Source organism: Natrix helvetica (assembly GCF_964273705.1).
Source record: "Natrix helvetica genome assembly, chromosome: 9".
Lineage (NCBI taxonomy): Eukaryota > Metazoa > Chordata > Lepidosauria > Squamata > Natricidae > Natrix > Natrix helvetica.
This window is the reverse complement of record NC_138560.1, coordinates 17,020,121-17,045,068: the sequence shown is the minus strand read 5'-3', so window position 1 is coordinate 17,045,068 and position 24,948 is coordinate 17,020,121. Positions and strand designations below refer to the sequence as shown.

The following is a 24,948-nucleotide window of genomic DNA, read 5'->3' as shown; positions in this document are numbered from 1 at the left end:
TTTTTTATTGGATGCTTTTGAAAATACCTGACACTGAATTTAAGACACCTTGTGAAATGGAAAGGTTTAACCTAATCAGAGAAGCATCAAACAATCAAAACTCACCAGGGACTAGCCTCTTGCTCAGCACTTTGTACTACCATACGTCCTCCGCATCACTTGGCTTGCCAAAATCGAGAGACGTGCCTTTAGGATCAACCAATCAGAGCCAGCCGCTCCTCTTCTCCCTCATCTGGATTAAGGGAAGCAAAAAAGGCGGGAGTCTATACAGCCCCGCCCTTCCCACTTCAAGCCGCGCCCACTTCCAGGCCGCGCCCACTTGCATGAAGAGCGCGAGGTTCCTTTCCTCTCAGCGGCGCCCGGCGGGTTGGTCCTGTCTAGCCGCCCTTGTCTCCCGCTTAAACCCCGCCCCCTCCACGGTGGGCTCTGCTTTGGGCGGCATCTTTCCCGTTTTGTTAAAAAAAAAAATGTTCTCGCCGTTCTCGCCGAACCCCGCCCCCTTCTTGGGGCCACGCCCCTTGGGTATAAATAGTCGGTGTCTTGAAAGCGTCCCGTCAGTCTCGCTTGAGGTGCGGGAGGGCGAGTGAGCTCTGGTTTTTTCCCCCCCTTTCCCTGTCATCTCGAGGGACCCCCCCCTCCCGGAGAAGGAGCCGATCCGAGCCTGGTGAGGGGCGTTCCTGTGCGGGTGGATCGGCATGGCGCTCTCGGTGCCGGTCAACGGCATGAAGGAGGCGGGCGGCGACGGCAAGGAGCCCCTCATCGAACTCTTCGTCAAGGTAAAGAGGCTTCTCGTGGAGGGCATCGGCTTGGTTCGCTTTCCCGCCTGGGGTGGGGTAAAAGGAAGGTCGCCCTCCTGCCTCTTCCCCGCGGTGGCGGGATGGACAGCCTCACGCACCCTCGTGCCCTCCTCCCCGCCTGCCCGATCGCCCTCCTTGGTTGGGTCTTGCTCCACCCCGCCTGCCCGATCGAGCCCGGGAGGTTCAACTCGGAGCTGCCCGCGAAGGGCTTGCAAGAAGTGGGGGCGCCCCTTAGACGGCGCGAGGAAAGGGTCCCGCAGCCCCCTTCCGCCTTCTGAGTCTGGGCTTCCGTCTTGCCCCACCGAGAGAGGTTCAGGTGGGCTTCGGTGACCCCTTGGAAGCCCCCAAACTGCTAAGGCTTGAATGCATGTATGGATCGATTCCTTTTATGCCAGGGGTGTCCAAACTTGGCAACTTTAAGACTTGTGGACTTCAACTCCCAGAATTCTGGGAGTTGAAGTCCACAAGTCTTAAAGTTGCCAAGTTTGGACACCCCTGCTGTATGCATCCTCTTTAGATCCACCCCTATCCCCACCCCCGTCGTCTCTTTATTTTTTCAAACTTTTTATTTTATTTTTTAAAAGTCCCAACAGCTACAGAATAGATCCAAATGTATTAACTTCTCAAAAAAAAATACCCAAAGGTACAGGTTTAAAGTACCCATATTCTCCTTAGGTACAAACTTAACTTTCTTGAGATGCATTGCATCAAATTTTTTTTTTTTTTGCATCCGGCTTGGGGCAAAAGTTTTATTGGCTTGTTTTAATTGCATTCTGGCACAAACCAAAGGCAGGATGGTTCTCAGCATACAGACTCTTTCAGTCTTCTCCAACCTGGTGCCCGCGAGATGGGTCGGGTTACTACAATGGCCCTAAACTGATGGGGGATGATGGAAGCTTTTCCAACCCGTCAGGTAGGCACTGCATTAAAGGATGGCCGGTCTTCTTCGTTTTTAACAGACTTCCAACAGTATTTTTAGTACAATTTTTTTAAAAAAATATGTCCCAAACTTTTTCCACTGTAATGATGCAGAAAAGTGTTTCTCAGCCTGGACAACTTTAAGAGTCATCTCCCCCACCCCCCCAACAGGCGTGACCCTGGACGGCTCAGAATAAAACGTAAACATAAAGCCATAAAATGAATGAAAAGCCAGACTCTCTGGCTGAAAAGGGAAGTAGCAATGTAATAAGGGCTGGAAATCCTAGGAGGGGGCTTGAGTGGGTTGAGTCTTCCAAGAAAGTCATTGGAAGGAGGAGACGATGTGAAGGCGGTTTTCTTCAGCCCAGCACCCGGAAGACACTGTAGATTTCCTTCTGGATCCTTTTCCATTCTGGGTGGGGCTTTCTGGTTGGGATGAAGAAGAAAACTATCTAGAACAATGGGGGGGGGGGGTTTCCAACCTTGTGGATTCCAACTCCCAGAATTCCCCAGCCAGCCATGCTGAACACCAGAATTGGAAGGGACCTTGAAGGTCTTCTAGTCCAGCCCCCTGCTCAAGCAGGAGTTGTTGCGAACTCATGTCTGACCCATCGCGATCCCATGGACAGTGTTCCTCCAGGCCTTCCTATCCTCTACCATCCTCTGGAGTCCATTGAAGCTCACGCCGACTGCTTCGGTGACTCCATCCAGCCACCTCATTCTCTGTCGTCCCCTTCTTCTTTTGCCCCCAATCTTTCCCAGCATTAGGCTCTTCTCCAGGGAGTCCTTCCTTCTCATCAGGTGGCCAAAGGATTTGAGTTTCAAATGGTCTGAGGTCTCCAAGCAGAGGACCTCATACCATTTCAGATAGGTGGCTGCTGAGTTTCCTCAAAAGCCTCCAGTGATGGAGTACCCACAACTTCTGAAGGCAAGCTGTTCCACTGATTGATTGTTCTCACTGTCAGGAAATTTCTCCTTCGTGCAAGGTTGCATCTCTCTTTGATTCGTTTCCATCTGTTGTTTCTTGCCTTGCCTTCTGATACTTTGGAAAATAGGTTGACCTTCTCCTCTTTGTGTCAGCCCTTCAAATATTGGAACGCTGCTATCATGCCTCCCCTTAGTCCAAGCCTTTAAGTGGCTACGGTTGGACACCACTGACCTAAACGTAGCCTGGCCTTTTGATATCCCTAAGGCTTTCTGGAAGTTTGAGCTGTACTTATTACAGCTATCTTTGAACTGACCAATACTGTATGAGTGCTGTCAAATGGAAATATACATCTAAGTTTTTGTGTGCTTTGTAACTTTTTATTTCGTCAGTCAATATGCCTAATCCTACATTCTGAAGGACCACGGTGATAGTTCAGGAGTTCAGAAGTATTCTCAGTAGTGGTTTTGGATCCCATGAGACTCCACGGCATGTTGATAAATGGGGTAAAGCATTTGGGGCTTAGAAAAAGGCAAAGGTGATAGGAGGTTAGAGTAGTCAGTTTCCCTTGTTCTGTAAAATGGAAATTTATTGGAATTGTGAGAATTTTTCTGCCTTCTTCAGTATATATGGATCTTAGTTACCCATGATAGATTTATAGCCTCTTTTCAAAGCATTTAACTTATCTTCAGCTTTGTCATGAGAAGAGAATGTGATTATTATTATTTTTTAAAAATCTCATTTCAGAGGTTTTCTTCCCAGTCACATATGCATTAGGAAGCTATTTTTATCAGGCACTTTGATTCACTGAGATTTAGCTCAATCACTTCCTATTTTATTTCCTCTCCTCGTCTTCAATTTTAGAATTATATAGAGAGTGTTGATAAATATTGGCATGATTTTCGGTGACATATAAGTTCTATATACCTGAAATATTTTAATCATTTACTGTATGTTCCTAGTCCTTAGTGAGGCAGAGGTTACAACAAGGAATATATAGCATGGCTATTTGGGGAATTCTATTTTTGTATTGCTATAACCTAACCTTTGCTTTGTTTGATCATAACCTATATTGGGATTTTTTTTTATATCAGTTCAGCATGGCCTCGCCTTCAGGAACAAACCTTGTTCTCTAGTGCTGCGTTAATAAAACCTTCCTCTTTGCATTTTTATATGCATCCATGGAGGAATTCTTTGCCGTTGCACATGTACACACCCATTCCAGCCCCCATCTGCTCTGGTATGAGGCAGGCACAGTCAGAGCAGACGTCCCGAGCTGAAAATAAAGGGTGGGGAATGATGGAGCCTGGATGAAGTCATGTTCTCCAGAAGTCATTACTTCATGCAGTCTATGAATAGTCCATTACTCACTCGCTCTTGGAAGTAGTCTCAGAAGACTTGGCTTCAGTTCCACACTCCTGTAAAAAAATGGGCTTTGGGCAGTGGTGGGTTTCAAATTTTTTTTTACCTCTTCTGTAGGTGTGGCCTGCTTTGTGGGAGTGGCTTGCCAGCCATGTGACTGGGTGGGCATGACCTTGTAAAATGTGGTGAAACTCACTTAACAACGCTCTTGCTTAGCAACCAAAATGTTGGCTCAGAAACTCTGGCATTTGAAGCACGCAAGTCTTAAAGCTGTCAAGTTACAAGACACTTGCACCCGTAACCCTTTAGAATAAAAAAACCCAGGGGTGTTCAAACTTGACAGCTTTAAGACTTGTGGACTTCAACTCCCAGAATTCCTCCTGTGGCTCTTCATCTTGATGATGTGCGGACGGACGGGGGGGAGGGAGCTGGAACCGGTTCTAAACGTCACTGTAGATTTGTGGAACCTCTTCTATGGAAGAGGTTAGAACTGGCAGGAACCCACCCCTGGCTTTGGGGGATTCTAAGGAGCCACAATAAAAACAAATCTGCATTACATATTTTATGAAATGCATTTACATGTTTACGTCCCGCATGCGGTGAACATATGCATGAGTTCCACCCCTGTTCTCATCACTTGCTTTACCAGTTGTTACGCAACCTTTTGCTGATAGGAGTTGCACTTATTAAAGATTTCTCCTTTCAAGTGGGGAAGTGACTGTTGAGTGTCTGAGAACAGCCATGGGCAGGTAGTCCTTTGACTTACTAACTACTGCAATGAAAGCCAAAATTTTCATTGCTAAGCAAAGACAGTAGTGAAGGGAGTTTTGCCCCATTTTGCGACATTTCTTGCCGCAGAAAAATGATCACGTTACTTTTTCCATGGCCGTCATAACTTCAAATGGTCTACAAAGACTACTCGTCCTTGACTTAAAACCATTTGTTTAATGACCATAAAGTGAAGTGATTGCATGTTATTTATGTTAGGTCATGGATGTCCAACCTTTTGGCTTGACTGGGCCTCCCTCGTTGAGTGAAAAGGAATTGTCTTGGGCCCCGTATATATATATCACATCATATTAAAAGTTTACAATTTTGTGGAGCCATATTAGCCGTCTAGAATCACATGCAGTGAGTTGAACGCACCTGTATTACCGTAGTTAGTCATTTCTAAAGGCGGAAGAAAATAATATGAAGGTGTTAGTATTATAATATTCATAAGAGGTTTGTTTGTCTGGAGTTACCCGACCTGGGCTATTTGGTGTGGAGAATTTGAATTTGAGTCTTTGAGGAAAATGAGTACCATATTTAGCTGAAAGGCAGATTGGATGGGGAAAAAATAATTTCCCTTTATCAATGTGCATTCGTCAGCCATAAGATAACTTATTGCCGAGACGGGGGATATTTGGGGGGAAATTTTGATTTCCATTTTGATACATATGCTCTCAGTGTTCCAAAACAAGTAAGTGATATTGTTAAAGAGGCGAAGTGGTGTGATTTCAGAATTAAAGTGAGATTATTTCTAGGGTTTCCCCCCTCCCTGCCCACAGAACATGTCTCCAAAAGGTGATCTTTAAGGAAAAAGTTCCCCTCGCACATATGTGCTAGTCGCTTCCGACTCTAGGGGGCAGTGCTCATCTCCATTTCAAAGCTGAAGAGCTAGCGCTGTCCGAAGACGTCTCCGTGGTCATGTGGCCGGCATGATTCAATGCCAAAGGCGCACGGAATGCTGTTCCCTTCCCACCAAAGGCGGTCCCTATTTTTCTGCTTGCATTTTTTTATGTGCTTTCGAACTGCTAGATTGGTAGAAGCTGGGACAAGTAACCGGAGCTCACTCCGTTACGCGGTGCTAGGGATTCGAACTACTGAACTGCTGAGTTTTCTGATCAATAAGGTCAGCGTCTTAGCCACTGAGCCTCCCTTTTAAGGTGATCTTTATTAACTGGCATTTGGAGAAAAAAAAACTGAAGGCAAAAAAGATGGAAATTAAATGTTAAGTACAACTATTGCAACTTTACTAATTCCCATGGAAGAAAAATATGCTGAGCATGGTTGTAACTCATAGCCTATTCTTGCTCTAGAGCAGTGTTTCTCAAACTTGGCGACTTTAAGTCCTGTGGACTTCAACTCCCAGAATTCCCCAGCCAGCTATGCTGGCTGGGGGATTTCTGGGAGTTGAAGTCCATAGGACTTAAAGTCGCCAAGTTTGAGAAACACTGCTCTAGAGGATTTTCTCAAAGCAAACCTTGATGCAGGGATAAAATATAACTTGCTTGTAGTACTTTCCCTGATAGCCTGTGCTAATGAGTAACTTACATCTGTGCCTGCCATCCAGTATGTTGATCTTCCTACTGTCTAAGTTAACCTTCAATGCAAATATTTGCTGTCGTAATGCTGCTCAAGCAGAAACAGCTAATATCTCATTCACTAACAGGTTCAGTATAAATAGTTAATAAAGGAAAGCTAATTTCCTGCATCTAGTAGAAGAAATGTTAATAACATCCTGTCTTAGTCTCACAGAGATGGGGATATAATTCATATGGTTTAATTAGCATGTTATTCATTATCCTTAATGTGCACTGTGTATGAAAATTATTGTCCATATTGCAGTTATGGGGCAGTAAGTTGCCCAGAAGGCTTGATTCTTCCCAGCCAAACAGAGATTTAAATGGGGGGCTATTTCTTAGATGAACCGGCACCCTAAAATTCATTACACTATGTTTGTAAAAAAAAAAAAAGATGTATTGTTGTATAAAATTGCTAAGCTTTAACATTTTAGAATGTCTTATAAAGATTTGCATATTAAAGGGAAGAAAAGATATATGTCAGAGGCAAGTGTTGTGGCCCCCCAGCAGAGCTGGCAGCAGATTCGGGCAGTGAGGAGGTTGGGGAGGAACATGGGCCAGTCCTGGAGGCTGGGAAAGGCTCCGATGAGGGCTGTGTGTCGGAGGCAGAGAGAGGGCCAGGGCCGTATGCCAGTTATCAGCTGCCTTCAGAGTCAGACATCAGTGAGCCTGTTCCCAGTGTGCGCATGCGCAGAGTTGCCAGACAAAAGGAACAGATAAAGAACAGGGGTCGACTTGGGTGTAATGCCACAGGTGGACGATGAATGGCCCCTCCCAGAGGGAATAAAAGAGGAGTGAAAGGGGAGTGGAGTTTGCAGGAGACAATTAGTTATCTCAATTGGTTCGTGACTCTCCGAGACTCCTTGCCAAGTTTTGTAGATTTCAGCCTATCAGCTCTCCAAGACAGAGAAGGTCTGTGACTGTAAATCCTCCCTTGAAAGACTTTGGTGGATGTGAATGAGCAGAATTCACAATAAATTAAGTGAATTAAATGGGGTTTTTGTCGGGACAAGGAGTTTGCTTCATGCTCTTGGGAAGCCTCGGTCAGAACCGTAAGCTTGCCTTATACTCTAATATGCATCCAAGCACATTTATTTTTGAATTGTGAAGAACATTTGCTATTATGCTTCCCCATGTTTGTCTGGTGTTTGCTTTTGTGAGATCAAAATACAGTATACAAGCTGTAGGTTACTTCAATCCGTCTGGCATATTTTGGGTATGATAATTGGTGAGAATGCAGTATGGCAGGCTAACTCTGCTCACTGCCAGCAGTTCAAATCTCACCTGCTCAAGGTTGACTCAGCCTTCCATCCTTCCGAGGTGGGTAAAATGAGGCCCCAGATTGTTGGGGGCAATAGGCTGACTCTGTAATCCACTTAGAGCTGTAAAGCACTATATAAAGCGGTATATAAATCTTAAGTGTTGTTGCTACCATTGTCTGGTTTGGCTATAAGAAGAAGATGACTTTGCCAATCATATTCTTTTACATAGATCTGTGAAATATTGCTTTTTGCAGTTAGAACCTGGGTGCCAGTATTAAGTCTGCTGTAAATGGCCTTCTCCAAATCTTTGTTGCCTGGATAATTCTTGGCCCTTTCTGGGAGACTGCATGGACAGAGAAGCGTATTATGATACTGCTGCTTATAAAGAAACAGCTGACTATAAGTGGCATAGTGAAACTATAAAAGCTGATATGGAAAAGAATCGAAACTTGTGCTTGTGCTGCCCACTTCTGGAAAATTGGCCACAAGCCAAAGCGTTTGGCATTTCAAAATGACCCTGTTAAATGCTGAAACTCCAGACAATACAAATAGAGGGAAAGCAGGAGACCATGCATTTTAAAATATATATGCTTGCTGTGTGTCCGCTTTTGGGAATTCCCCCCCCCCAAAAAAAAACCCCAAAGAACAAGCTGTATTCTACATTAGAAAAATGATTCTATGAAGGTTTCTATTTAATTAAATCCAGAGTCTACTTTTTTTTTTGCTGGGCCTAAAAACTAAGCCCATTTGAAGTTGCCAGTGTCATATTGTGTCACTTATCCTTGATTTGCATTTTGCTACAAAATGAAGAAAACAACTCTCAGAGAGAGTGCTAACGACCAGAGGACTGCAAGGAATATCAATCCTTCCATTTTTCCACCGTCAGAACTGAAGAAGCTTCTTGGATGAGAAGTGAAACGTCTTCAAGAAAAAATAAAAAGCACTTTGGGGGCAACCGGGACCTGGATGACAGAATCTCCATGGACAAAATGAAGAAAAAAAGCCCCTGCTTGGCTTACAAATAGGATTGCAAAGATTTATAAGGTTCATTCAATTTTGATTTGTGGTCCAAGGCACTCAAATACTGTGACCAAACAATGGCTCATTTGGACGGAGGGTTAATTGTGATGGGTCGGTACTATTAAATGAACCTATGGGCATGATTCTCTCTCCCCTTCTGCAAACTTGGAAAAAATAATGGCAGAGTTTCCAAAATTTATTGGGACAGTCGTATATTAAAGGTAAAGGTTCCCCTTGCATATATGTGCTAGTCGCTCCTGACTTTAGGGGGCAGTGTTCATCTCCGTTTCAAAGCCGAAGAGCCAGCACGTCCAAAGACGTCTCCGTCATGTGGCCGGCATGACTAAATGCCAAAGGCGCACAGAACACTGTTACCTTCCCGCCAAAGGTGGTCCCTATTTTTCTACTTGCATTTTACATGCTTTTGAACTGCTAGGTTGGCAGAAGCTGAGACGTAATGGGAGCTCACTCCGTTATGCGGCGCTCGGGATTCGAACTGCTGATCTTTCTGATCGACAAGCTCAGCGTCTTAGCCACTGAGTCACCGTGTCCCTTCTAATGGCTAATTAAACTGGCTGTGACTAATAACTGAAAGCATGTAACCCTGATATCAGAACTTGTTTCCTAGGAAATTATTTCGGTAGGATTTGAGACCTTAATGTACAGAGGGGCAAATAACTCAGTAATTTGTAGGCTAATCGGAAATGCATTCATTGTACATAAGCAGCTGCTGCAGAAGAAGAGACATATTCGATGTGCTGCGATAGTAGAGCATTGGAAGTGATAGTTTGGACACGGTGCAGTTAAGAAAGGTGCTGACCTGAACTTCTATGCTTGCTGGTTCTACAGGCTCTGCACAGCCATTTTGGGGAAGGGGGCGGGGTTTTGGGAAGCAAAAAATGCTGTATTCAGTGTATAAGATGCACCCAGATTTTCAGCCTTTTTTTTTTTGAGGGAAAAAGATGCGTCTTATACTCCGAAAAATACGGTAATTTTAAATCCCGTGGACCACTAATATAATCTGCCTAATGACCAGCTGGATGGACGTGGTTAGGTGGTTATGTGACTCGGTGGGTGTGGCCAACTCGATGTCACTCACATTGAGGGGGTGCCTCGCCAGCCTCTATGCGCCCCTCCCCTCCCAGCCGCTCCTCCCTTCCCCGCCTGGGCTGCTTGGGGCCCCAACAGGAAGCAGTTGTTGGAGCTAAGCAGCCACCACGAGAAAAGAGTTGGCAAAACAGCTCAGTTCAAATTGGATCTGGCCGAGAAGGAGGCTCAGCAGAAGCACCTCACTGAGGACTACGAGCATGGGCTTTCCAAGTAGGAAGGCCTGCAGGAGTGGAAGGCCAGGTACCGGTGCCTGGAGGCTCACTGGGCTGAGATGGTCAGCCAGTTCCAGGCCATGATGCTGTCTCGCTGGAACAAGGTCCTCCGGCTCTTTGCCACCGGCGGCACTTCCTTCAGCCTTCACCAAAGCATTGCACCAGGAGACCGAAGCAGACCCCAAGTTGGAATTTCTGCCCCTCTCTGGCCCACATAAAAAGACCCAGAATGGGGGAGACTCTCTGCAGCAACACAAATGTTCGTGGCACGTATCCATCCCAGGGACGCTAGTTTGAAGACCTCTAATTTAGTGCAATATAAAAAATGTGAATAATTTTTCTGCGGAGCACCAACATTTTCTCACAGACCACCAGTTGGTGACCACTGTTTCAGAGGGTAGCTCAAGGAGGCAAAATTAATATAGGTTAAGCAGTCAAACTAGTTATCTGCAGCACCTCACATAATTGACATCCGGACTGTAGCTATGGTTTCTGGAGGAAGAAAAGCAGGCTTTGAAGGGCTGGATCGTAATTTTTCAACTGTGGCTGAAACCGCCAGAGTCTCTCTTGTTCATCTGTAGTTTCTCTATGAGTCACGCTCAGAGGTCGCTTACTTCTCCCCCTCTTTGAATCTGCTTTCCTCGACGTGGATTTTATAGAACCCAATTCACGCTTATCGTTGGTTGATGCGCGTTGAGCCCGCAGGAAGAGAGTGCCTTGAGGCCACATCTGTGCTTTGACGATGTTCTCATTGTCTAATGCAGGGGTGTCCAAAGTTGGCAACTTTGGACACCCCTGGTCTAATGCTTTGCCCTCATCTCATTGAGAAAGTTACCGGTGGAAAGAGAAAAAGTCATAGCGGGTTCAGCTTTGAGCATAACCGTTCAGCTTTAATGCAGAGAGGTGTCTAACCTTGGTGACTTTTAAGACTTGTGGACCTCAGCGCCCAGAATTCCCCAGACAGCCATGGTTGGATATCTCTGCTTTAATGTTTCCTTGGGAAAATCTATGGAGATTCTCGGGCATCCAGGTCATAGTTGCCCCAAAGGTGCTTTTTTCTTTCTTTCAAGAGACAACTGGACTGTCTGGTTTTTCTTTGAAGATGTTTTGCTTCTCCCCCAAGGAGCTTCTTCAGCTCTGACTGGATGGCGGCGAATGAATTTATACTCCTTGCAGGCAGCTGGTCATTTGCATCCTTTTAGCGGGGCATTAAGGTCACCTGAGTGGTGTAAATGGGTGTGGAGCAGAGGTGGGTTCCTACTGGTTTGGATTGGTTTGGCCGAATAGGAGTAACTTGACCTGGGTGGCTGGAACCGGTAGTCACCCAGGCCTGCCACGTCCCCCTAACTGGTTCTCTTATGGCGCCGCCATCTTGATTTTCTTTTCTGCGCATGCGCAGAACAATTTTCATTGCAGAAATGTCTTTTCCCCCCCCCTTTTTAAAATGTTTTGCGCATGCACAGACATTTTTAGATGCAAGTGCTCACGGGCGCTAAACCGGCAGTAATTCCAGCAGCAACCCACCCCCTGGTGTGGAGCCTTCTTGGAACTGTTGAAAGGCCTGTGTTGCAGATTGGAGATAGATGATGTCGTATCCCTCTCCCTCTGTTGAGGGAGGGCTGTTCAGTTTTTTCTTTTTTAAAAAAAGTTGTTTTATTTTTCCATTTTCATACCATATAACCACATGTGTACTATTACATAGCCAACATCATATTGTATTATTAAATGTTTACATCAATTCACCTTACCATCAGCTCCCAAAAACAATTGTTGGCTCTTCTGCTCTCCATACACCAGGGGTGTCCAAACTTGGGAACTTTAAGACTTGTGGACTTCAACTCCCAGAATTCCCCAGCCTGTGGACTTCCACGGCTGGGCCAGCTGGCTGGGGAATTCTGGGAGTTGAAGTCCACAAGTCTTAAAGTTCCCAAGTTTGGACACCCCTGCCATACACCATATTTGTACCCTTATCCATCACTTTCTTCACCCTCTCTCCTCCCCCTCTCTACCTCCTTTCTTTCCTCTGTCATCCTTCTCTTCTCTACTTCCCCTTCCTCTCTCCTTCTCCTCTCTCCCCTTTCCGCTCCTCCTTTCTCTCTTCCTCTTCCCCCCTGCCCTCTCTCCTATCCCTCTCTTCTTCCCTTACGTCTCTCCTCTACTTCCCACTCTTCCTCTCATTTACTTAGTGTATTTCAGCTTCTCAGCGAGTTCCATTTTATGTTGATGGTATTTATAATTCCTTTTCAATATACATATTTAATTTTGACATATATCTTCCTCCTTTTTTTAAAAAAAAGAGAACAAAAAAGTATACATATATAGTCATATATGTGCTTTTCAGTTTTTTCTTGGGAGCCCTTCTAGCTTCGGAGTTTGATTGTCAAGATATCTCTCTCTAGGCTGCTCTCAAGGCCATCGGATTTGAATGAAAAGAACGTTATTGCAAGCATAATACCTCTATTTAATCTTGATTGTGCTTGATTTGATTTGCATTAAAAATTATCTTTTATCCTGCTTATGTAGACCTTGGTGTTTTTTTTTTAATAAGACCTCAGCCTGCTTTTCAGGGGACGAGTTCAGCCCTGGGGGGAAAATGTTACAGGTTCCTGATCTAGAACTTAAATTGCTCTTCCATCAAGAATCCCTCCCTCCCTTGCTTGTCACCTGAAGGCCAGCGTGCATAACGTTTTCTATCTTTGGGGCTTTCAGGGAGAAACCATATGCAAGCGATGGCTAACCTTTTTGTTCTTGTGTGCCGAAAGCGCATGCGCAACGCCATGTCCATGTGTGCATGCACAACAGCATGTGCGCAACCCCCTGTGTATCCTGCCCCAGCACATGTGTGCCCAACCCCCAGTGCACTCTGTGCATGTGCGTGCACCCCCCACGTGCCCTGTTCCCGTGCATGCACGCATGTCTCCCGCAAATCCCCCCTGCCCCCCATGCATGCAGATGTGTCTCATGCATGTGCCCATTTTGCATGCGCAACAGAGACCTGAAAGCCAGCTGGCCAGTGGGAGGCGCACGCACATGCACGATGGAGCGTGCCATAGCTTCGCCATCACAGCCTTATACTCTACAGAGCAGCATTTCTCAACCTTGGCGACTTTAAGTCCTGTGGACTTCCACGGCTGGGCAATTCTGGGAGTTGAAGTCCACAGGACCTAAAGTCACCAAGGTTGAGAAACACTGATACAGAGGAAGGGGTGGGTTCCTGCCAGTTCTAGCCTCTTCTATAGAAGAGGTTCCACAAATCTACAGTGCCGTTTAGAACCGGTTCCAGCTCCCTCCCCCCTCCCGTCCGCACATCATCAAGATGAAGAGCGAGAGGAGGAATTCTGGGAGTTGAAGTCCACAAATCTTAAAGCTGTCAAGTTTGAACACCCCTGGGTTTTTTTCCCCCTAAAGGGTTAGGGGTGCAAGGCTCTTGTAACTTGACAGCTTTAAGACTTGCACACATCAATGCCAGAGTTCCTGAGCCAACATGACTGGAGGAGGAATTCTGGGAGTTGAAGTCCACAAGTCTTAAAGCTGTCAAGTTTGAACACCCCTGGGGTTTTCTTTTCTAAAGGGTTAGGGGTGCAAGGGTTTTGTAACTTGACAGCTTTAAGACTTGCGTGCTTCAAATGCCAGAGTTTCTGAGCCAACATTTTGGTTGCTAAGCAAGAGCATTGTTAAGTGAGTTTCACCACATTTTACAAGTTGGCCGTGCCCACCCGGTCACATGGCTGGCAATCCACTCCCACCCAGTCACATGGCTAGCAAGCCACTCCCGCCCTGTCACATGGCTGGCAAGCCACTCCTACCCAGTCACATGGCTGGCAAGCTACTCCCACCCAGTCACATGGCTGGCAAGCCACTCCCACCCAGTCACATGGCTGGCAAGCCACTCCCACAAAGCAGGCCACACCTACAGAAGAGGTTCTAAAAATTTTTGAAACCCACCTCTGTACAGAGGTAATATGTAACTTGAGCCATGTTGCACTTCTGAAAATGTTTGGAATGGGCTCTCAATAATTTCACTGATTTGGTTGTGCTGGGAAGACTTCTAGATAGTCCTTGACTTACAACCATTTGTTTCGTGATTGTTCGAAGTTGCGACGGCCCTAAATAAAGTGACTTATGGCCGTTTGTAATCATTGCAGCATCCCCCTGGTCACGTGATCAAAATACAGGCGCTTGGCAACCGGTTCATACTTAGGACGGTTGCAATGTCCTGGGGTCCTGTGATCACTTTTGCGCCTTTCTGACAAGTCAAGTCAACGCAGAAACCAGATTCGTTTAACAACTGTATTGCTAATTTAACAACTGCAGGGATTCACTTATCAACAGTGCCAAGGACGGCCATAAAATGCGGCAAAATTCACTAAGCAAGTGTCTCTGTTAGCAATTGAAATTTTGGGCTCAATTGTGGCTGCAAGTTAAGGACTACTTGTTGTCACTTAAAAAAAACTTTAAATAAGGAGTGTCAGACGTTAAGGGGACTCCTTACCTTCTCATTACCAGATCGTGCTATATTTGTCCTTTGGCAGCAATGCAACTGAATGCAATTGATTTCCTAATTTTTGTCAACAGCGTTGCTAAATGAAGTAATGGAAAGGACGGGTTTCAGATATGAAGGAAAACGCATTGCTGAACTTGAGCCGAGGGGAGCCTGAAACATTTCAAAGAACTTTAAAAGTTGAAGGGAGACGCTTTGCTCTTCATATATCCGCTTTAAGCATTCCTATTTTTAGTAGTGGAAGTCTAGCACCCGACTCTGTCATAACTAATTGTTTTGGCACTGCTTTGAAGACGGAGACAATATTTTTACGGAAAGAGTTTGTGCTACGTAGTTGGGTCAAAACATTTGTCCCTGAAGTGTCGGGATACAATTATTATAACATATTGGAAAAGAAATTAAATTGCAAAAATCATGTTAAAACGATCAGCGATTCAAGTAAGGCTAATCACATCCCTTCAGACGATCAGGTTAAGGATTCCACAGGAGACATTAAAGCCCAAAACACTGGTGACTTCTTCAAAATGGACTTGTTTAGCATCGCATTTCCTTGAGAATTTGAAAGCCGTTTCTTTCTGCGGCTCTTAAATATTCTGCACTTTAGCCCAGCTACAATAGAGAGCCAATAAGGGAGCCAGTTTGAAGGAATGGTTAAGTCATCAGGCTGGAAACCAAGAGACGGTGAGTTCTAGTTCCACCTTTGACACAAAACCAGCTGGACAGACCTTGGGCCCATCATTCAGCCGAAGGAAGGAAGGAAGGAAGGAAGGAAGGAAGGAAGGAAGGAAGGAAGGAAGGAAGGAAGGAAGGAGGCAGGGAGGTAGGTAGGGAGGGAGGGAGGAAGGAAGGAAGGAAGGAAGGAAGGAGGCAGGGAGGTAGGGAGGGAGGAAGGAAGGAAGGAAGGAGGCAGGGAGGGAGGAAGGAAGGAAGGAAGGAGGCAGGGAGGTAGGGAGGAAGGAAGGAAGGAAGGAAGGAAGGAGGCAGGGAGGTAGGTAGGTAGGTAGGGAGGAAGGAAGGAAGGAAGGAAGGAAGGAGGCAGGGAGGTAGGGAGGGAGGAAGGAAGGAAGGAAGGAGGCAGGGAGGTAGGGAGGGAGGAAGGAAGGAAGGAGGCAGGGAGGGAGGGAGGTAGGGAGGGAGGAAGGAAGGAAGGAAGGAAGGAAGGAAGGAAGGAAAACCACATTTGAAAAATCTGCCAAACAAACTGTGGGGATTTGTTCAGTCAGGCTACAAAAATCACACAATTGAGTGGAAGAAAAAAAATAGTAGTTAATTACTCTGCACAAGAGTAGAATAGAATAGAATAGAATAGAATAGAATAGAATAGAATAGAATAGAACATAGAGTAAAACGTAGAGTAAAACATAGAATAGAATAGAACATAGAGCAGAAGAGAGAACAGAACAGAATTTCTTTATTGGCTAACCCTAACATCTCTGACTCCCCTTTAGAGAAGTGAATAAAATTCACAGTTGTAAAAGAGGCTTCAGCAGCATCTAATTTCCCCGCTAAGGCTTGCTTTTGTTAGCTTAAGAATAAATCAGGTTAATAACAAGATTGGTCAATGTTTCTCCCCAAGTCATCATTTAATCCTTGCATTGTTGGCTAAACAAAGCAACAAGCTTTTTTTTTCTCTCTGAGAGGAAGTTGCCGGGGCCTGCAGTTGAATCCATATTAGGCATAAACTAAATATAGAAATATAATCCAGGAGTGAAGTCACATTTGCTGTTGCTGCTGGATGACTTTCAGACTTTCCCTCTTTTTATGCTTTAATGGGTCCCGTTTAACCACTTGAAGATCCAGCATTTGTTCTCTTCTTTGTGGTTTTAAAAAAAAGAAATGAAAGTAGGGTGTTTTAGCAAAACAGTTTGCCAGAAATAGAATTGAAGCACGCATGAATTATAAATGCCTTTTTTTCGGTACGCAGAGCTTTGGAGTTCTTGCCTTATGAGAGGGTGTACTGATTTATCAGGGTTATATGCCTTACACAGGGATAGTCGTTGACTTACAGCAGTTCATTTAGTGACTGTTCAAAGTTACAACGGCACTGAAAAAGCGACTTATGACCATTTCTCACAGTTACAGCCTTTGTAGCATTCCCAAGATCGTGTGATCAAAATTCAGATGCTTGGCAACTGGCTCATACTTATGACCATTGCTGTGTCCCGGGCAGCGGTGGGATTCACTAAGGTTTACCACTGGTTCACAAGTGTGAATGCACGTGCATGCTTGTCTCACACCTGTGCCTTCCGTGCATGTGCTTTGCTTGCGCGCGGGGTGTGCACGCAAGCGCGCAGCGTCACAAACGAGGCTACATAGGACTTCTTTGAGCCAGGTGGATGAGTGCCCACCCAGTGGGTGTCCAGTTTGGTGCTACCAGTTTGAATACCACCTCTGGTCCCAGGATCACGAGATCACCACCTGTGACTTTTGAGAAGTAATGTCAATGGAGAAGCCAGATTCACTTAATGACCGGCGTACTATCTTATCAACTGCAATGATTGACTTAACAACTGTGGCAAGAAAAGGTTGTATCATGGGGCAAAACTCACTTATCACATGTCTCACTTAAGGACAGAAATTTTGGGCTCATTTGTGGCCGTAAGATGAGGACTTTCTGTAATTGCCGAAAGGTTAGACACAGGTTTCATTGACTTTCTACTATGAGTTATTTTATCTTATTGCTGTAATGACATAAAGCTTGGTTTTATCATTTGCGTTTAAGCAACTGGTTATCAAAGATATTGAAATTATTTGATCTTTTCAGTTTTATTCACGCAAACATAAATTTCATAAGCTGTAGGGATATGGGGACAATTCCAGACTGCTGGTAGTAAAAAATGACAGCAGTTCTCTATCTTTCAATATATTAACTAGTAAGAATTGTTCACATGTATATTTTTCTGATTAGTATACCTTCCTAATCTATCTATCTATCTATCTATCTATCTATCTATCTATCTATCTATCTATCTATCTATCTATCATCATCTATCTATATATTTGTCATCTATCTATCTGTCTATCTATCTATCTATCATCATCTATCTATCTATCATCTATCTATCTATCTATCTATCTATCTATCTATCTATCATCTATCTATCTATCTATCTATCTATCTATCTATCTATCTATCTAATCTATCTATCTAAATATCTATCTATCTATCATCTATCTATCTATCATCTATCTATCTATTATCTATCTATCTATCATCTATCTATCTATCTATCTATCATCTATCTATATATTTGTCATCTATCTATCTATCTATCTATCTATCTATCTATCTATCTATCTATCTATTATCTATCTATTATCTATCTATCATCTATCTATCATCTATCTATCATCTATCTATCTATCATCTATCTATCTATCTATCTATCTATCTATTATCTATCTATCTATCTATCTATCCATCCATCCATCCATCCATCCATCCATCCATCCATCCATCCATCCATCTATCATCTATCTATCTATCTATCTATCTATCTATCTATCTATCTATCTATCTATTATCTATCTATCTATCTATCTATCATCTATCATCTATCTATCATCTATCTATCATCTATCTATCATCTATCTATCTATCTATCTATCTATCTATCTATCTATCTATCTATCTATCTATCTATCTATCTATCTATCTATCTATCTATCATCTATCTATCTATCTATCTGCTAGAACTCTCATGTCTGTAACATTTAACTAGCTGAAACAGGGCAGCATAGATTAAAACCTTTCCAACCAAGGTACTTCAAAAGGACTAACTTTACATAATGCATCCAAAATTGGAGATCCATGACTTCTGTGGAATTGAAATTTGGCGAATTTTATAAAACATACAAAGTGCCCTAAAACATTTTCTGTAGTCCACAGCTGCTGATGTTTGACTGTGCTAGACAGTTCAACAAGGGCTGCTTGCTTTCAAGATCTCCCTGACTTTTGAAGAACTTTTCAAGTAGATTAGAAGCTCTGCCCTTGTGCAAGGCTTTGAGGAATCTGGTAATGAAATATCTCTAAAACAATGACCTAACAACACATGGGTTATCTAGTAATATTTTATTAATTAGTTAATCATAGGAATATTCCAAAACCATTATTGTCATTGTGGCTAGAAGAATTATCTTATAGGAATACTATTTGTGGCGGTCAGGGGTGGGTTGCTACTGGCATTACTGCCGGTTCGGTCCGGAATTTTTTTTGCCCAAACGTGGTAGCTTTGCCACATGCATTCAAACGCGCTCTGTGTGTGTGTGCGCACATCTTTTGCCCCTTTTTCATGACACACAAAATGAGAGGCACAAATTAAGACCAAAACAATTGGGAGATGATAGAACATTCCCGAAAGATGGGACTGTTTTCAACCATGGCACTAATTCCCCTTGGATGCTCACTTTTAGCTTACCTTTTTATCACATTGTGTTTATCCACCACCATGTATTATTACTAGGAGTATAGGATTAATTATCTCTCTCGGTTCAACTGTCTTAACCAAAATGAAGTCTCTGTAGCTGATTTCAAACTAAGTTAAGCAAAAGGTACAGAGTTTTACACTACATGTGTACTATGGGTTGCACCTAAAAAGGTCTGCGCATGCACACAATGTTTGAAAAGGAAAAATAATATTTTTTTTGCAATGAAGATGGCGCTGCCGCCGATAGAACCGGTTCGGGGGCGTGGCAGGCCAAATTACTACCTACTCGGCTGAACCAGGCCGAACTGGTAGGAACCCACCTCTGGTGGCGGTCATCCTAATATATATATATATAAGGAACCACCTTTGGTGGGAAGGGAACAGCGTTCCGTGCGCCTTTGGCATTTAGTCATGCCGGCCACATGACCATGGAGACGTCTTCGGACAGCTCTCGCTCTTCGGCTTTGAAATGGAGATGAGCACCGCCCCCTAGAGTCGGGAACAACTAGCACATATGTGCGAGGGGAACATTTATATATACAATACAATACAATAGCAGAGTTGGAAGGGACCTTGGAGGTCTTCTAGTCCAACCCCCTGCCTAGGAAGGAAACCCTATACCGTTTCAGACAAATGGCTATCCAATATCTTCTTAAAGACTTCCAGTGTTGGGGCATTCAAAACCTCTGGAGTCAAGTTGTTCCACTGATTAATTGTTCTGTCAGGAAATTTCTCCTCAGTTCTAAGTTGCTTCTCTCCTTGATTAGTTTCCACCCATTGCTTCTTGTCCTACCCTCAAATGCCTTGGAGCAGTGACGTGCGGTGAGGTTTATGGCTGGTGAGGCTGGTGACGTCATCAGGAAGGCAGGGAATAGGACCATGTGTGCTGGAGGCTCAGGCTGCCTCAGCCTCCAGCACACGTGATCCCATTCCCCGCCTTCCTGAGCGTGCTCCGCCAGCTCGCGCTCCGCAGTCCTCGAAAGCGACTGGGGAACGACGAGAACCTTCCTGCCTCTGCTGGACTTTGCGCGCTCCTCGCGACTGCATATTGCAGTTGCGAGGAGCGCGCGAAATTCAGCAGAGGCAGGAAGGTTCTCGTCGTTCCCCAGTCGCTTTCGTGCCTTCGTCATCTGGGAGCGCCAACAACATTTCTGCCTCCGCAGCTCCCGGGCGCGGCCGGCCGGATGTATATAATATTATAATATTATATATATATATATATATATATATAGTATATAATATTATATACTATTATTTCATGAAAAGAGGTGAGGCTCTGCCTCCCCTGCCTCCCCTGACCGCACGTCCCTACCTTGGAGAATAGTTTGACTCCCTGTTCTTTGTGGCAGCCCCTGAGATATTGGAACACTGCTATCATGTCTCCCCTAGTCCTTCTTTCTCTTAAGCTAAACATACCTAGTTCCTGCAACCGTTCTTCATATGTTTTAGCCTCCAGTCCCCTAATCCTCTTTGTTGCTCTTCTCTGCACTCTTTCTAGAGTCTCCGCATCTTTTCTACATCGTGGTGACCAAAACTGGATGCATATATATCTCTTAAATATGTTGGTTACATTTTTTATGGTAAAGCTTCACGGAAGTCCCCCCCCCCCCCAAAAAAAGTCCAACTGTTTCAGCTGGATGACCATAATGCCGCTGGAACTTTTATTTAGAGAAAAGAGGGAGGGAGGGAGTGATGTGTACACCACCCTAAACTCTCCATGGGTATCAATCAAAATAAATACATTTTGCCCTGGTTTTGCTAAAACAGAGCTAAATATAACATGCTGACTCAACAGATTAATGTATTTGTTTAGGGGCCCAGCGGCCATATGTTTTCTCCGTGAGTTCATCCTGTTTACATTGAGATGTACAGTGGTGAAAATCTGGCCTTCTCAGGCAGCGGAAAACCCTCTTCAATTGTACTTTGTACTTTTTTTTTAATAGAAAGACATTTTCTGACTTTGATTGCAAGACCAGCTGAAAGCGATCGGCTGTAGGAAGTGTGGAAGGGGGAAACCTTCAGCAGTTAGCAAGCTCTTCCTGGCCTTGTCTGGGCTCAGATGCTAAACAAGCTCAGGTCTGGTAAGAGTCTTTAATGGAAGATCAGGAAATACCAGACTGCAGGCTAAACCGGTGAACGTGCTAGAAGTTGGCAGTGATACGTTGCTTCTCTCTGCCTCTGCCAAGAAAACTGCAAGGATATGACTCCATGAAGTCACCAAGAATCAAGCTTGATTGGAGAGAGACTTCACAGAAGTAACAGCATTCATCCCTTCTCGTATAAAAGGCCAGCTGTCTTCTTAGAAGTCATAGTACTTTGATTGGTGTCAGTTGGATACTTAAGGTAAAGGTTCCTTTGCACATGCATGCTAGTTGTTCCCGACTCTAGGGGGTGGTGATCATCTCCGTTTCAAAACCAAAGAGCCAGGGCTGTCTGAAGACGTCTCCACGGTCATGTGGCCGGCATGACTAAATGCCGAAGGTGTACAGAACACTTATCTTCCCACCAAAGGTGGTTCCTATTTTTCTACTTGCATTTTTTATGTGCTTTCAAACTGCTAGGTTGGCAGAAGCTGGGACAAGTAACGGGAGCTCCATTACGTGGCGCTAGGGATTCGAACTGCCGAACTTCCGACTTTCTGATCAACAAGCTCAGCGCCTTAGCCACTGAGCCACTGCATCCCTTTTGGATACTTAGCTTTATCTAAACCATTGGTTCTCAACCTTTTCTTCACTCCTTTAAATACCTTTTGTGGCCACGGACTCCCAAGACGTAACTCAAGATTTAATCACAACGTTTCTTCAAGCCTTTGCAGTCTCCCTGTGATGACATCGCCCCCCCCCCCCCCCCGAGGTCCACAGACCACAGGTTGAGGACTACCAACTTAAACAATCAGTTCTCCCCAAAGTGTTGTGTATGACTTTGATTCTGCCCAATAGCCTTATTCAGCCCTGTGTGGGTGTGTTATGCATCTGAGTTCCATTAAGAATAAGGATAAACAGTTCCCCCTAAATACATTTTAGTCTTTGAATAACTGCAGGGCTTATGAATAACGGAAGTGCCAGGATGCCAATTAATTTGGTGCTTTATTATATCATTATTTTTTATAAAGGAAACCAGTAAGGCTGGGTTAAACTGGGAGAATCACCTTCAAACAGCAGTTTGGAAGCTTCTGCTGTCTTTGCGATGAAGCCATATGGGGCAGAAAGGGCATTTTGTGCCACTGCCAAGGCACATACAGTACCAGCGTAGAAGGGCAAAGTTCTTGGACAAGAGCTCTTCAAGGCCCTTACTAATGTGTAATTTTGACTCCAAAGCAAAGCAGTTCCAAAGAGTAAACTTGACAGCAGTTAAGCCGTTTGGCAGTTTTGTCATCATTTTACTTCACCCCTGGAGAGTTTCATGGTGAGCACCGAGGGAGTTTGGCACAATGGTTGCGTTGTACATTGGGGGATGATGATGATGATGATGGACTCGGGCTCAGTGGTGATTATTGCTTATATTCCTGGCGCGGGGAAGCCTTGAAGTGAATTGGGCTTAAGAGAGCATTTCCTCATGGCCACCCGATGTGGTTTTACAAATACAGATATTTTCTGTATTATTTTCAGGGACAAAAAATGGTCCCATCTGATAGTAAAATCAATGTCAAAGATTTAAAAAATGGTTAAAAGGTTATTCTACACTCATGTAAGTGTTTCAGTTGGTTTCACAAAGAGAAGCCTGCATAAAATGCAGTATCATACAGGTAGTCCTCAACGTACGACCAAAACTGAGCCCCAAATTTCCGTTGCTAAGCAAGACAATTGTTAAGTGAGTTTTGCCCCCTTTATGACCTTTCCTGTCACAGTTGTTAAGCGAGTCACTTCAGTTGTCAAGTTAGCAACACGGTTGTTAAGTGAATCTGGCTTCCCCATTGACTTTGCCCATCCGGATGTCGCAAAACGTGATCACAGGACCCCGGGGACACTGCAACTGTCATAAATGCGAGTCAGTTGCCAAGGGGTCTGGATTTGGATCACATGACCATGGGGATGCTGCAAAGGTCGTAAGTGTGAAAAATGATCATGTCAGGTAACTTCAAATGGTCACTAAACAAACTGCTTGGAAGAAGTCAAGGACCGGCTGTAGTCTACTTTGAAGGCAACCTGAACCCATTTGGCTTTCCCAGAAGAAGTTGATGGAGGACATTAGTGGTCACAGTTTCCAAAGAACTGTAAAAATGCCTTTTCAGCAGTACCTCCCAAGCTGCAGACAAGTTGCTTTTTAAGGGGAAGCAGCCCTATAAAATAGCAAAGATCCACAGTCTGGTCGTTGAAATTCCACAAGAATATTTCCACCTTGTTTGGATTAAATTTGAGGTGCTTGCCTCCTCCTCCCCCCCCCTCTCCTTCCAGAGATGTGATTGGATGTGTGTGAAGTCATTCTTTCCCTGCTTTTTAAAAAAATTGTTTTGTTTTGTTCCAGATTTCTTCTAGCTTTCCCATCCCCCAGAATGGTTTTATTTGCAATCTTACATTTTCAAATCCCAGTAGTTAAATTTCCTTCCCCCTCACCCCCAAACAACTGCCTTTGTGGCATTGTGTCTGCTGGCATTCAAGCTCCATTTTTTTTAGATCCTAATATGTGGTTAAACAGTATCTTCAACATAAAAGTTATTTTTCTGACTGCATTAAATATTAACTTCAACTTTGGAAGCTAAAAGGAGTGAATAATAACCCTACAGTAAATTGGATTTTCAGAAAGCTGGAACTTGCCAAGCAATTTTTAAAAAAACATTCATAAGTCTCCCTGTGTCTGGCCAGCTGTTTCTCCCCAAGGACTGACTCACTGTTACTCCACCTTCTTCTATCCTACCGTTTTGCAACGGGGTTCTTTGTGATTCAGAAGCATTGACCTAATCCATCAAGGATTTCTATTTTTGTCCTTTATTTTTTTTTTCCTTTTTATTCATAAACCTTTTGAATACACTGTATTGCCAGGGCATATCATTTACAAAAAAGCAAAGAAAGAACAAAAAGAAATATTAACACATATACTGATGATGATGATGATGATGATGATGACGACGACAACAACAACAACAATAATAATCTCCTTACTGCAAAAAAATCACGCAGACTGATTATAAATTGCGGCACAATTCAGTAGCACAAATGATCCACTGGAATTTGTGCAAAAATTATAATATTAAAACAACAACAAACTGGTGGGAACATAGGCCTGAAAAAGTCACCGAAAATCAGATGGTCAAGATCCTGTGGGATTTTCGTATACAAACAGACAAAATACTAGCGCATAACACACCAGACATCACACTGGTTGAGAAAAATAAGGTTACAATCATAGACATCGCAATACCAGGTGATAGCAGGGTCGAGGAGAAGGAACATGAAAAAGTCGTGAAATACCAGGACTTAAAAATTGAAATTCAACGATTATGGCACAAACCAGCAGTGGTAATTCCAGTGGTAATCGGCACACTGGGTGCTATTCCAAAAGCACTGGAATTACATTTAAAACAGTTAAAACTTGACAAAATCACCATCAGTCAAATGCAAAAAGCTGCACTGCTTGGATCTGCACGTATATTACGAAAATACGTTACGATGTCCTAGGCTCCTGGGTGGGGCCGACTAGTAATCAATGCCAAATCCGGCGAAACAACTGGCCGCTGTGATACAATCGTATAATAACAACAACAACAACAACAACAATAATAAATAGAGTGTTGTTCTGATTGTAATTGGAGCCCTTGGAGCAATACCTAAAGGGCTCTCTCGCTATTGGACTTGAACTTTCTGACTCTACAAAAAACCACCCTACTTGGGACAGCTCATATCCTCCGACGTTACCTTAACAGTTCCTAGGTCCTTGGTTAGGACTCGAGCTGTTGAGCTATCAATCAGCCCCAAAGGCTGTGCCTCTCACCAATGATTAACATAACAACAACAACAATAGTGTAACAGAATAATTTTAACTAGATTTCTCTTTATATTGGCTTATTTGTACCCTGTTTCCCTGAAAATAAGACCTCCCGGGATAATAAGCCCAATCGGGCTTTTGAGTGCA

General features: G+C 44.0%; 1 protein-coding gene across 1 annotated transcript in view; it reads left to right on the top strand.

Annotated features, from left to right (window-relative positions):
• Positions 1-568: 568 nt before the first annotated feature.
• Positions 569-24,948, top strand: part of CLIC4 (chloride intracellular channel 4) — a 63,174-nt gene continuing 38,794 nt past the window's right edge. Inside the window, exon 1 of the mRNA XM_081962003.1 lies at positions 569-776. Within this exon, the coding sequence (XP_081818129.1) occupies positions 696-776 (81 nt within the window). The 5' untranslated portion in view covers positions 569-695. The remainder of the gene's footprint in view (positions 777-24,948) is intronic.